Consider the following 13186-nt stretch of genomic DNA (forward strand, 5'->3'; position numbering starts at 1 on the left):
ACAAATATGATATGACACTAGGGATACAAATATGATGTGACACCTGCGATACAAATATGATATGACACTAGGGATACAAATAAGATATGACACCTGTGATACAAATATGATGTGACACCAGGGATACATACAAATATGATGTAACAGCAGGGATACAAATATGATGTGACGCTGGGGATTCTAATATGATGTGACACCGGGGGATAAGAAAATGTTGTGACATCCAAGTATCTTTTAGTTATTTAATGATTACCTCATATCTCCTCATTCTATCTCTGTATAAAATGAATTCTCCTTCAAAGAAATTGTTGTAGTATCTGCAAAACAAAATATGATCATAATATATAATATATACACAAAGTTATACCACATGATGTATATGTACACAAAGTTATACCACATCATGTATATATACACAAAGTTATACCACATCATGTATATATACACAAAGTTATACCACATGATGTATATGTACACAAAGTTATACCACATCATGTATATATACACAAAGTTTCACCACATGATGTATATATACACAAAGTTACCACATGGTGTATATGTACACAAAGTTATACCACATGATGTATATGTACACAAAGTTATACCACATCATGTATATATACACAAAGTTATACCACATGATGTATATGTACACAAAGTTATACCACATCATGTATATATACACAAAGTTATACCACATCATGTATATATACACAAAGTTATACCACATGATGTATATGTACACAAAGTTATACCACATGATGTATATATACACAAAGTTTCACCACATGATGTATATATACACAAAGTTACCACATGGTGTATATGTACACAAAGTTATACCACATGATGTATATGTACACAAAGTTATACCACATCATGTATATATACACAAAGTTATACCACATGATGTATATGTACACAAAGTTATACCACATGATGTATATGTACACAAAGTTATACCACATCATGTATATATACACAAAGTTATACCACATGATGTATATATACACAAAGTTATACCACATCATGTATATATACACAAAGTTATACCACATGGTGTATATATACAGAAAATTATACCACATCATGTATATATACACAAAGTTATACTACATGATGTATATATACACAAAGTTATACCACATGATGTATATGTACACAAAGTTATACCACATGATGTATATGTACACAAAGTTATACCACATGATGTATATATACACAAAGTTTCACCACATGATGTATATATACACAAAGTTATACCACATCATGTATATATACACAAAGTTATACCACATGGTGTATATATACAGAAAATTATACCACATCATGTATATATACACAAAGTTATACTACATAATGCAAAGAAAAAAACTGCTAAGCTCATTTGTAAATACATGTATGGTTGTGAAGTTTTCAAATAAATAACGCTTGAAGAATCTGATAAGCCTCAAAATGTTGACAGGGAAATATATAATTTGACAAGAGGTACACAGGGCCAGTAATGGACATTTTCAAACTTCCTTTGATTTGTTCTCTGGATTTATCACCCTATGATCAGCCAGAGTCATTTTGTGGTGGGGCCTTTTTTTTGAAGCTGGAGGCTATCACACTGAACATCATGCAGGAGATGCACAGCATGCTATCCAGAGCAATTGGGGTAAAGAATTCTGTGAATGGACATAATCTTGTCTGCACTGGATTGTTCATAATTTCAGGATTCCAAGAAAGTGATCTGAATAGGAGTTACCAAATCTCCATCTGAGGTATGTTGATCTACACATCTATTGTAGCTTTTTTATCATCTGAACTTCAACCCTAAGTAAGTAATCTTCATTTGGAGAGTAAGAAATCCAAGATCCAGGTCAAAATCGTAAAAAATGCCTTAAATTTGGAAAATTCATCAAAATGCTTGTAAATGGTTCCAATGAAATAAAGCCCTCAGTGTTTTATGAAACTATTGGGGAAAATTGTAGCAGTAGTTTTGATTTCATCATGCCATGCTATTGGATAAAGTTATCACAATCAAAATAATTTAAACTTTCTATCTCCATACTATACCATTGCAGAAAAAACGCACCTTCCATCAAATGTTGTAATATGTGGATCATTGATGGAGGAACACGTGGCCGTCCTATCTCTATCTATCGCAGTCACCTGTAACATCATATTATCATAAGTAGAAATATTGTTAATTATCGGATAACAAAAAACAATAGAAAATCTGAAACAAAACTCCAATTTAAACTACATAGACTCATTACACTTTCACTGAATTCTCATCTTTTTTTTTATCAGTTCTTCAAATCTCTACAGCTGGTTAATAAATATTGGATGCAATAGACTTGGTTTTTATGAATTATTTATCCTCTTTGTGTCTCCTGTCAAGAGATGTTTATTCTACTTAGAATATATATGAGAAAACAAAAAATACAAAGATTATTGTCCTGGCCAGGAATTCACAATCCCCTTATAAGTGTATACACAGTATATACTTCCGACCAACGTACCTGCAAATTGTTCGTAAATGTTATGATGCTTTTTTCTGCACCAGATGTGATATGTAGTTCAAACTTGATCTCTCGTGTCTGATCTCGGTCTTTGAGACCATCAATCGTGGCTTTGACAGGAATCTGTACACCTGACCAGTTATCCTTATCAATAATAAATCTACAAGCATCATCATGGTCAATGGTTCGTCTTTGAAGGCCAAACACAAACTGTACAATTTCTTCAGTAGTTCCTGGGCATTTCCTCTCTTTTCCACGTAACAGTTCCATTGTGAAATATAGATTACAGTAATCTTCTCTGTCTTCAGGTCGACATAGCAGGCGAGGTGGAATGGCCAAGCTCATCACAATCAATTCTGCAGCTGATCCTTCATTCATTGACGGGTCCAAGTCATTTGCCTAAGATTTAAATTAAAATTTTCTTAAAACAAGGAGACACATGAAGTCATTTATCTGTTATTTGATGTTGAAAACTTCTTCCCACATCGTCAAACTTCAAAAAATATAAAAATAAAATGATTTCTATCAAGAGAATCCATATGCCTGTAATGCTTATCTGGTATTTAATAAATTTCACAAAATTTGACCCCTATGACCCTGAATATGGGTCATGATCATTCAATTCAGGCTGTCCAGCACTTCTTGACTAAAAATTAGGGCTAATTTTAGGGCTAAAATTACAAAATTTTAGGGAAAATTTAGGGCTAAAATTAGGAATTTTGTAACTAGAATAGGGAGTATGAAAGCATTAAACTGACTTACCTTTGCAAATTTGACAAAATAGAAACTAACATACAATGCCTTAATTGCAGGAATGGTGTCTTCCAGGGTTTCAGTGTCCCAGCTGCTGTTGGCTGTGACCTTAAGAATCACACCTCTGTCACTCAGTCACAACCAATAACAATCTGGGTACATAGATCCACTGGTCAACTGCGTTTCATTGTCTACCCTGAATTAGAACTACAGACTACATTAAAATACATTTTAAGTATGAATTTAATGAAAACATCTTCAGTAATTTGTAAGAAATATAAAAAAAAAGTAGGAACTGAAGTGAAAAATTAGGGCTTTTTTAGGAATTCCCATTGAATTTTTAATTTTTTTAGGAATTTTAGCAAAACTGAAAAAAGTTATTTTAGGAATTTTAGGGACGCTGGACAGCCTGTTCAATTTCAAACTTTTCCATGTTTCATCCCAGAAACCTACCAGCCAAAATCAAAAGCTGTTTGAAGGTTTTAACAAATCACCCTTGTAACTTTGAAGGTCAAGGTAAATTCTTTATTCAAACTTTGTCGAGCTTCATCCAAGAAACAATTACCAAGTATCAAATAGGACTTTCTATTAATCAGAAGAAAGTCATTTGAAAGTTTAACAAATCTGACCCGTGTGACCTTAAATATAGGTCGCGGCCATTTTTTCCCCTATAAACTTTTCTGGCTTCATCCAAGGAACCTAAAGATCAAATATGATCCTGGGCCACTTGTTTATAGAGAATAAGTTGTTTAAAGGAAAACAATGACACTAAAAGAACAGATAGATAGATAAATCTTTAATTCAAGTCCCTAATCTTCCATGCCATAAAAATTCGAAACCACATATGGGAGCAATTGTAATCAGCTGGAGAGTGGTTATCATTTACATCACATGTAGCCTGGTTTCTGATTAAGATATATTCTTTGATGGATAAACACCGCTTTAAACTAGAAATTGTTGCTAACGATTTTGCAGGCATTTCACTTCTTTGGTGACAATCTTGGATATCGGACAGAATCCCTGAAAAACAGCACTAGTTTAAGTTAATCTCAGCTTCATTTACGGCAAACCTAAACAGAATTCCACGTGCTGACCTGAGCAGTTCGAAAACATCCATTTTCAAAATGGCGGTCATGGCAGCCATCTTGGATTTCGGACCAACTTAGAAAATAACAAGTCTTCGTCAGGACAAAAATGGTAGTCCTTCATCCCAGCATGCTACAAGCCTAATATCTGTTCACCCTTGCTTTTTTTTTGATCAAAGATGTTTGAAGATTTCATATACATTTGACACCTGTGACCTTGAATGTTAGTCAAGGTGATTCATAATTGCAAGCCTTATGAAACAACACCTGTAGATCAGTATATACTAAATACTAGTGCTCTACACCTTGTGGAACTTGAGAAGAAGATTGTTTAACACTGGTACCCTATATTGTACATTTCAACAATGATTTCAACTTTGACCCCTTTCAGAAACCGGAAGTTGCCATTTTTCCTGATAACAACATATGAGAAAAAACCTTCGTTTGCCAATATCTATCACATATCCAAAGATGAACTTTCTATCTTAAAACGTTAAGGAAGTATAACTACATCAAAATAAATTAAACAATTTTTTAAGGTTCAAATATATTTAACCCCTGTGACCTTGAACATGAATCAAGGTCATTCATATTAACAAACTTTATTTTACACTACTTGAGTATGATAATGACCAAATATCATGAGCTTAGGCCTTTTGGTTTTTGAGAAGAAGATTTTTAAATTTCATGTCACAAAATTGAACCCTTGAACTTTGGTGCCTACCGAAAACCGAAAGTTGACGTATGATGGTGTATTTTTTGTCCAATTTGGTAGTACTTTATCCTAGCATGCTACATAGCAAATATGAGAGCCCTACATGTTTTGGTTATTGGAAAACGTTATTTTAATAAATTTAAGTTAATTGACCCCAGTGACCTTGAACATAGGTTAAGGTCGTTCATATTAACAAATTTAATTTTCAACCACTTGAGTATGACTTGGACCAAATATTATGACCTTAGGCCTTTTGGTTTTTGAGAAGAAGATTTTTGAAGTTTGTATCTCAAAATCGCACTTTTGAAATTTGACCCCTACCGGAAACCGGAAGTTGTCATTTTATGAGAAATAATATTTATATCTAATTCTACATCACATATCCAAAGTTGAATTCAGTACATGGAGCCGTTCATGAGATATTGACACTAAGCTAAAATTGGAAATGACGTAATTGCGGCCATTTTGTTATTTCAACCTGGTTCAGAATCTCGCCAATTACTAAAATGAATATGTGGAGAATTTTTTTTCACCAATTAAATCAGAAATTTATTAAAGATTTTGGAATAATTCAAATTCAAACTTTTTGTCGGCATTTCAAAAGATCAAAGAAAATTTTCAAAATGACGTAAAACGGTAATGAAAAACGTTACGGAAAAAGTGAAGATATCAACTTCATCAGATAATCATTCTGCATTGATTTATGGAAGAATTTTTCAAAAATCTTGAAAAATAATTTTTTTTTAAAAATTTGTGACCTTTGACCCAACAGCGAGCTTTTTTATTCGACATATTTTCTGATAACATGTCATGACAAAAATTTAGATAAGGAAATTCTCTACAAATAATATAATGCACAAACTCGCCAAAATGAATGGTTTTTAAGTTACAATGTTTTAATGTTTTTAGTTTATGATGTCATGGCGGCCTGTTTGACCTATTTGAAAATGTTCCCGTAGCACCTTCAGACTTTCATTAAAAACATACTAAAAAAACCATCAACCTTTCTTTCACTCATCTGAAGATAGAGACTCCACAAAATATGGAAGAAGAAAAAGAAGAATAATAAGAAGAAACATAACAAAAACAAAAACAAAAGGTCTTTTCACATTGAAAGACCTGAAAATACCTGTGAAACTGCTCCCACATATTACTGTTCATTACATTTGAAACAGTTTCCATTCATTAGTTCGATTTATAGATATACTCTAGTAAGGGATGTGCTGGCTGATTTTATTTTATTTGTATCAATGCTGCTTCAAAATTTTAGAACTCCTATTTTTGTTTTATCTACTCTACGGCAAAAATGGCTGATAAACATATCGACAAAATGACACTTCATTACAGAAGTACAACCATGCCAATACCTGAACAATTGATCATCTACAAAAATACATCATTCTTGTATGTCCAAACCAATTATGACAACAGATGTTAGCCAAGACAATGATGTTCTGTGAGTGGTAAAGTTTAAAATTTGTGATAAATTTTCAGTACTCATACTCAAAACGATCAGTATTACATGGTAGTGATTTAATGATACAAATGACACCTTATAAAAGACCCCACCCCCCAAAAAGTGGTAAAATACAACATTTGACTTGTTTACACAGGAAAATGGGTGATCAAAATCTAACCATTGTTATGCTATAATGATGTGAATACTAATTAAATCTGTTGAGAGATTCATATTAAGTGACTTTTGACCCTTGAACCGTGACTGAGGTAGAACTTTATGGCCCAATAATAAGGTCAAGAGGAGGGGTTCATTCAACATCTTGTTCATAAGCATGCAGAATGCTGGATGAATACATACATGCACAGATAATGCAATTACTATGTACCATCATTTTACTATGTAGGGTGTACAATGGGAGACCTTACAAACAGTAACATCAGCATCAACAAAAAACTTTTTTTTAATTGAGATTTTCTGAAGTTTTTCTTGAAATATTCAACATGTTGAAAATAAATTATGGCCATTCTTCAAGTGTCTAAATGACATATCATTTCAGTTCAGAGTGACTTACGTAGACTTTAACAGACAAAGCAGTGCTATCTCTCCATGGACCTCTTGTGCCGTCACAGTCTGAGGAATCACAGGCCGATACAGCACAGTGTAACTGAAACATTGAACAAACACTTAAATTGTTACAGAACTAATATGCAAAGTAACAGAAATATACTGAAGACTTGAACATCTTTCAGTTGGCATTTATGGCAAATATGAATGTTAAGTTGAACAAATGGAACATTTGCATTGCTTAGAAATTCCTACATCATTTACAGCTCAATAAATATATCCTGACTTTCAGAGTGTGCCACCTATGTTGGGCTGCTTGCATCATTGAAAAATACATTGAGTGACCTCCCTTTATACATGCCATATAATTCTTTCACTTTTTGATATTCTGAGTGACAGGCTAATGGTTTCATAAAAGGGTTTTTTAGTTGGAATATTACATAAAAACCACATGCATAATCTCAGTCATGCTAGATATATGAAGGGTTTAGCTAACTGATGTTCATTCTGAAAATGTACTATATTTCCCATGAAAATTGATCATAAACATTTGTGATTGATTGATTGATTGAAAAAAAAATTGTTTATTATCTGGTATGCCACTAATATCCAGAAACATACTTAGGTGACATTTTTTGAGTCACTGTTGCTAGAAATTTCAGCATATTTAGTTTAGATGAAAAATTTAGGATCTTACACTTGTTCCAATTTGATAAGTGATATTATGAAAGGAGTCTTAGGATTTTTTTCATTTAAGTGAGCCTTTAGAAGGGGGAAAAACAACCTGTGATGGTTCATCAATCACCAATCAAATGGAAACAAACTTCAGATAATTTTTTCACATGATTGTTTATTCAGCCAAATATTGCAGAAAATGTGCATTCTCAATCTCAGAAGTAATTTTTGATCTTCATATATATGATCTCCATTTTTACATCATAATGCAATCTGCAAATGTGTGATATCATTTCATTTTCTAAACATGACAAATTATGTAATACAAAAACTATTTCAAGGGTACATTCATGTGATATAAGCTTATACTACACAACTATATGAAATCTGGCTACACAGTCAGTAAGAATGTGGTACAGTAGAATTAAATGTCATGCAGAATAATTCCCTATTGTCAATACCCACCGAATCACCAATGCTAAGTTGGAAAATGGCATCTTCAGACAGAATGCTGTAGAATTTGTTGGAGCTTGAGCTGTTGAAGATTGTCCCATTGTTATCATTGACAAGGAGATTTTCTCCGTGATACCAACGTACATTGTAGGAGAGGCCATCAATTTCAAGGGGAGTGAATCCACAATTAAAGGTAACTTTCTCATCATCACCAACAACAAAAGACAGTTCTGGTCGCTCCGTAAACTCAAGAGTGACTGTTAAAAGAAATTAAGCCAATGAGATCAAGTTCTTTGTTTGCCAGTGTAGTATGATAAAGTGAAGCCATTTTTATATTTTGTTTTCAATTGCTGTTTCTTTACTTAATTTTTTATCAGTTTACTTAATCATGTACCTCAATACATAATAATAATAAAAAAACAGGATGGGAAAATTTAGGGTGTTCAATTCACCATGGCCATGGTAAAGTGAAGCATTACACTATTTCCTTACTAATTAACATCAATTGTTTTGCAATTCACCTTGATTCAATCATATAAACACATAAATAACAAAAAAAATATGTCTGGGGATGGGAAATTTAGGATGGGGCAGGGGAGGGTTCACGTCAAATAAACTGGCATGGCCATGGCAGGAAATTTAGGTTGGGGTAGTGGGGGCAGTGGGAAGTGAGGTAGGGGTTCAATTCACCAGGGCCATTCTGGTATTTTGATCCCAGTTCATTTACTCATGCTGCGCAATACCATTTTACACCTGGGTCCTATCAACAGCAAGGGTCATTTTGAGGTGGATTCTCCATGAAGTAGCTAGTGACCACCCCGCTGAACAACATGCAAGAGGTCCATCATATGCATCAAATACATTTTAACATCTTTTAATTAAATGCCTATCTAAATATATTTCAATGTACATTTGAAAGCATCTCTTAACAGCTTTAACAATCTAGTAAATCTCTGTAAGATAGGATTTCTCCAATGCATATACTTATGAATGTGGTGATGCTGAACTTTGAACCCTGAAACACAAACTGATCTGAGGTCTTGTCAAAGTTCATAAAGTGACCTTGACATTGGTATTATAAAAGTTATTGTGACTGAAATATTTCTTTGTTTATATAGTGACCTTGACCTTGGAATTAAACAACACAAACTGATCTGATATATTTCTTTATTTATGTAGTGAACTTGACCTCAGAATGCAGAAACATAAACTGAGTTAATGTAGTGACCTTGAACTAGAAACCCTGAAACAGATTTTCTGAGGTATCTTAATGATTGACCTCTGCATAACAGACGTAACAGGATGAGACAGGACAGAAATGTGTCTTTTTGATGTGTCTATAAGTGAATACCACATCAGGTTTTCTATCTCCAATTAAGACTCTAAGTCTTCTATACTTTGCACTTGGTGTGGTCAACAGTACCAACTACCTCCACAAGGGAAAGTACCTGTGACTCCTTTCTCAAGACTCATCACTCAACCAGTCCAGCTAAAGGGGAATTCCCCCAAATGTCAAGTTAGAAGGTGACCATATCTATGCATAATCAAAATCTGCCCTACCTGACTTATTGTCCTGTATTATCAATAAATCAAAAGTAAAATTTAAATAAAAATAAGATTATACATACCTATGGTTGCTCCAAGTCCTACAGCTACATCCCTTGTTGCCTCAGTAACGCTCCATCCCTCAATGATAATGTTAGCGAACAGATTCAGTGATACAGAATATCCAATATATAAATTTGGATTGAAGTTTGCATCCTGGAGCTCATAATATCGGGTTGTTTGGGATACCATAATACCATTGAAGAAAAGACTGAGGCCAGTCTGTAGACTCCAAGAAAACTCAATATTAATGAAGTCATCAACATTTCGGAAAGGTGCGAACACTGTGTAAATTCGTGTACGGGTACTACATGATAAATAGAGACGGTTTCTTGAGTACCACATTTCAATTCCGTAAAAACCTCTTTGACTATCACCATTGCTGATTATGCGCATGCCTTCTCTGAATTTTAAAACCCTTAATTTGAAACCAACAGTCAAACCGAAAGAGCAAGTCTCTAAATTGCCAAAGCAGGATGCTTCTGCAGTGTTTTCCAAATAGATAAACTGGTCTTGGCCATTCAGGAGTAGAGCAAGGCCTCCTGTAGGACCGGGAATGAAACTTGGGCCACCAGATATTGTGAAACTAAAACTGGATGTCCTCAGAATGTTTCCGACAATTGAAAGAAAAGTTAGTCTTCTTATAATGATATCGATACCTGTGAAAAGATTGAAAACCATATATCGTTATACAGCAGTATATTTTCAATAAAACTTGTTAATTTTATCCCTACACTCATTTGTTTAATATAGTACATACAGTTTAATTGGTTTTAATTTGCAAGACTCATTGCATTAAAATGAAATATGTATTTTTAATTGGTAATTTTCATTTTTCATCCAGCTAGTCGAGCCAGGATGTCAAAGTTGAAATACCATGGAAACAAACATATATTTGAAATGAACAAATTAAAGATATTTACGAGAAAGCGTTGACCACCCTTGAACAGATGTGCTTGGCAGACAGACACGTGTTGGGTCTCCGGGATAAGTGAAGCCTCTTCCATAACACACTCCATCAATAACACAAACATCAGACTGTAAAAGATAACACACTTCAGACTGTAAAAGATAACACACACTTTGTCAATAATACAAACATCAGACTGTAAAAGATAACACACACTTCAGACTGTGAAAGATAACACACACTTTGTCAACAACACAAACATCAGATTGTAAAAGATAATACACACTTCATCAACAACACAAACATCAGACTGTAAAAGATAACACACACTTTGTCAATAATACAAACATCAGACTGTAAAAGATAACACACACTTCAGACTGTGAAAGATAACACACACTTTGTCAACAACACAAACATCAGATTGTAAAAGATAATACACACTTCATCAACAACACAAACATCAGACTGTAAAAGATAACACACACTTCAGACTGTAAAAGATAACACACACTTCATCAACAACACAAACATCAGACTGTAAAAGATAATACACACTTCATCAACAACACAAACATCAGACTGTAAAAGATAATACACACTTCATCAACAACACAAACATCAGACTGTAAAAGATAACACAAACATCAGACTGTAAAAGATAACACACACTTCATCAACAACACAAACATCAGACTGTAAAAGATAACACACACTTCGTCAATAACACACACTTCTGACTGTAAAAGATAACACACACTTCGTCAATAACACACACTTCTGACTGTAAAAGATAACACACACTTCAGACTGTGAAAGATAACACACACTTTGTCAACAACACAAACATCACTGTGAAAGATAACACACAAATCGTCAACAACACAAACATCAGGCTGTGAAAGATAAAACACACTTCAGACTGTGAAAGACGAAACACACTTCAGACTGTGAAAGATAACACATACTCCCGACTGTGAAAGATTAAACACACTTCAAACTGTGAAAGATAACACACACTTCATCAACAACACAAACATCAGACTGTGAAAGATAAAACACACTTCAGACTGTGAAAGATTAAACACACTTCAGACTGTGAAAGATAACATACACTTCCGACTGTGAAAGATTAAACACACTTCAAACTGTGAAAGATAACACACACTTCATCAACAACACAAACATCAGACTGTGAAAGATAACACACACTTCATCAACAACACAAACATCAGACTGTGAAAGATAATACACACTTCGTCAATAACACAAACATCAGACTGTGAAAGATTAAACACACTTCAGACTGTAAAAGATAACACACACTTTGTCAATAATACAAAAATCAGACTGTTAAAGATAAAACACACTTCAGACTGTGAAAGATTAAACACACTGCAGACTGTGAAAGATAAAACACACTTCAGACTGTGAAAGATAACACACACTTCCGACTGTGAAAGATAATCTGTCAGTAACTAAAAAATGTTGACTTCCAAAGAAACAATTAAAGAATATAAGTTACTGCAGAAAAAACAACTGAATTTGTGTCCCTACTCAACTTAGCATTGAAATTCCAAGCAGGAAACACAAATGAGTTTCAGTACTACCTGTTCTTATTGATGGTGCACTGAAGTGTTACCACAAGTGTGGTCACTCCTCTGGAAATTCATCTCAAGCTGGACAGTTGGAAAGCTAGATAATTAAACAATGAATTCACTCTATCTGTCTATTAAACTGTACCAAACAAATCTCACTATAACCTGGATTATAGAAATGTGAACACTGAACCCTCTATAGAAATGTGAACACTGAACCCTCTATAGAAATGTGAACACTGAACCCTCTATAGAAATGTGAACACTGAACCCTCTGGATCTATCTATAACATGGTACCAAACAAATCTCACTATAACCTGGATTATAGAAATGTGAACACTGAACCCTCTATAGAAATGTGAACACTGAACCCTCTATAGAAATGTGAACACTGAACCCTCTATAGAAATGTGAACACTGAACCCTCTGGATCTATCTATAACATGGTACCAAACAAATTTCACTATAACCTGGATTATAGAAATGTGAACACTGAACCCTCTATAGAAATGTGAACACTGAACCTTCTGTATCTATCTATAACATGGTACCAAACAAATCTCACTATAACCTGGATTATAGAAATGTGAACACTGAACCCTCTATAAAAATGTGAACACTGAACCCAACACTGAACCCTCTATAGAAATGTGAACACTGAACCCTCTATAGAAATGTGAACACTGAACCCTCTGGATCTATCTATAACATGGTACCAAACAAATCTCACTATAACCTGGATTATAGAAATGTGAACACTGAACCCTCTATAGAAATGTGAACACTGAACCCTCTATAGAAATGTGAACACTGAACCCTCTGTATCTATCTATAACATGGTACCAAACAAATCTCACT

General features: G+C 33.9%; 1 protein-coding gene across 1 annotated transcript in view; it reads right to left on the reverse strand.

The window, feature by feature from the left end:
- LOC132563990 (uncharacterized) overlaps positions 1-13186 on the reverse strand; it is a 162087-nt gene that overhangs the window by 60701 nt on the left and 88200 nt on the right. Inside the window, exons 82-89 of the mRNA XM_060228745.1 lie at positions 10743-10881; positions 9843-10478; positions 8227-8471; positions 7073-7186; positions 3273-3371; positions 2511-2909; positions 2081-2157; positions 254-317 (exon numbers count right to left, since the gene is read on the reverse strand). Coding sequence (XP_060084728.1) covers positions 254-317; positions 2081-2157; positions 2511-2909; positions 3273-3371; positions 7073-7186; positions 8227-8471; positions 9843-10478; positions 10743-10881 — 1773 coding nt within the window. The remainder of the gene's footprint in view (positions 1-253; positions 318-2080; positions 2158-2510; positions 2910-3272; positions 3372-7072; positions 7187-8226; positions 8472-9842; positions 10479-10742; positions 10882-13186) is intronic.

Source organism: Ylistrum balloti, unplaced genomic scaffold (genome assembly GCF_031769215.1).
Source record: "Ylistrum balloti isolate Yb309-2 unplaced genomic scaffold, AGI_CSIRO_Ybal_v1 Utg369678, whole genome shotgun sequence".
NCBI lineage: Eukaryota > Metazoa > Mollusca > Bivalvia > Pectinida > Pectinidae > Ylistrum > Ylistrum balloti.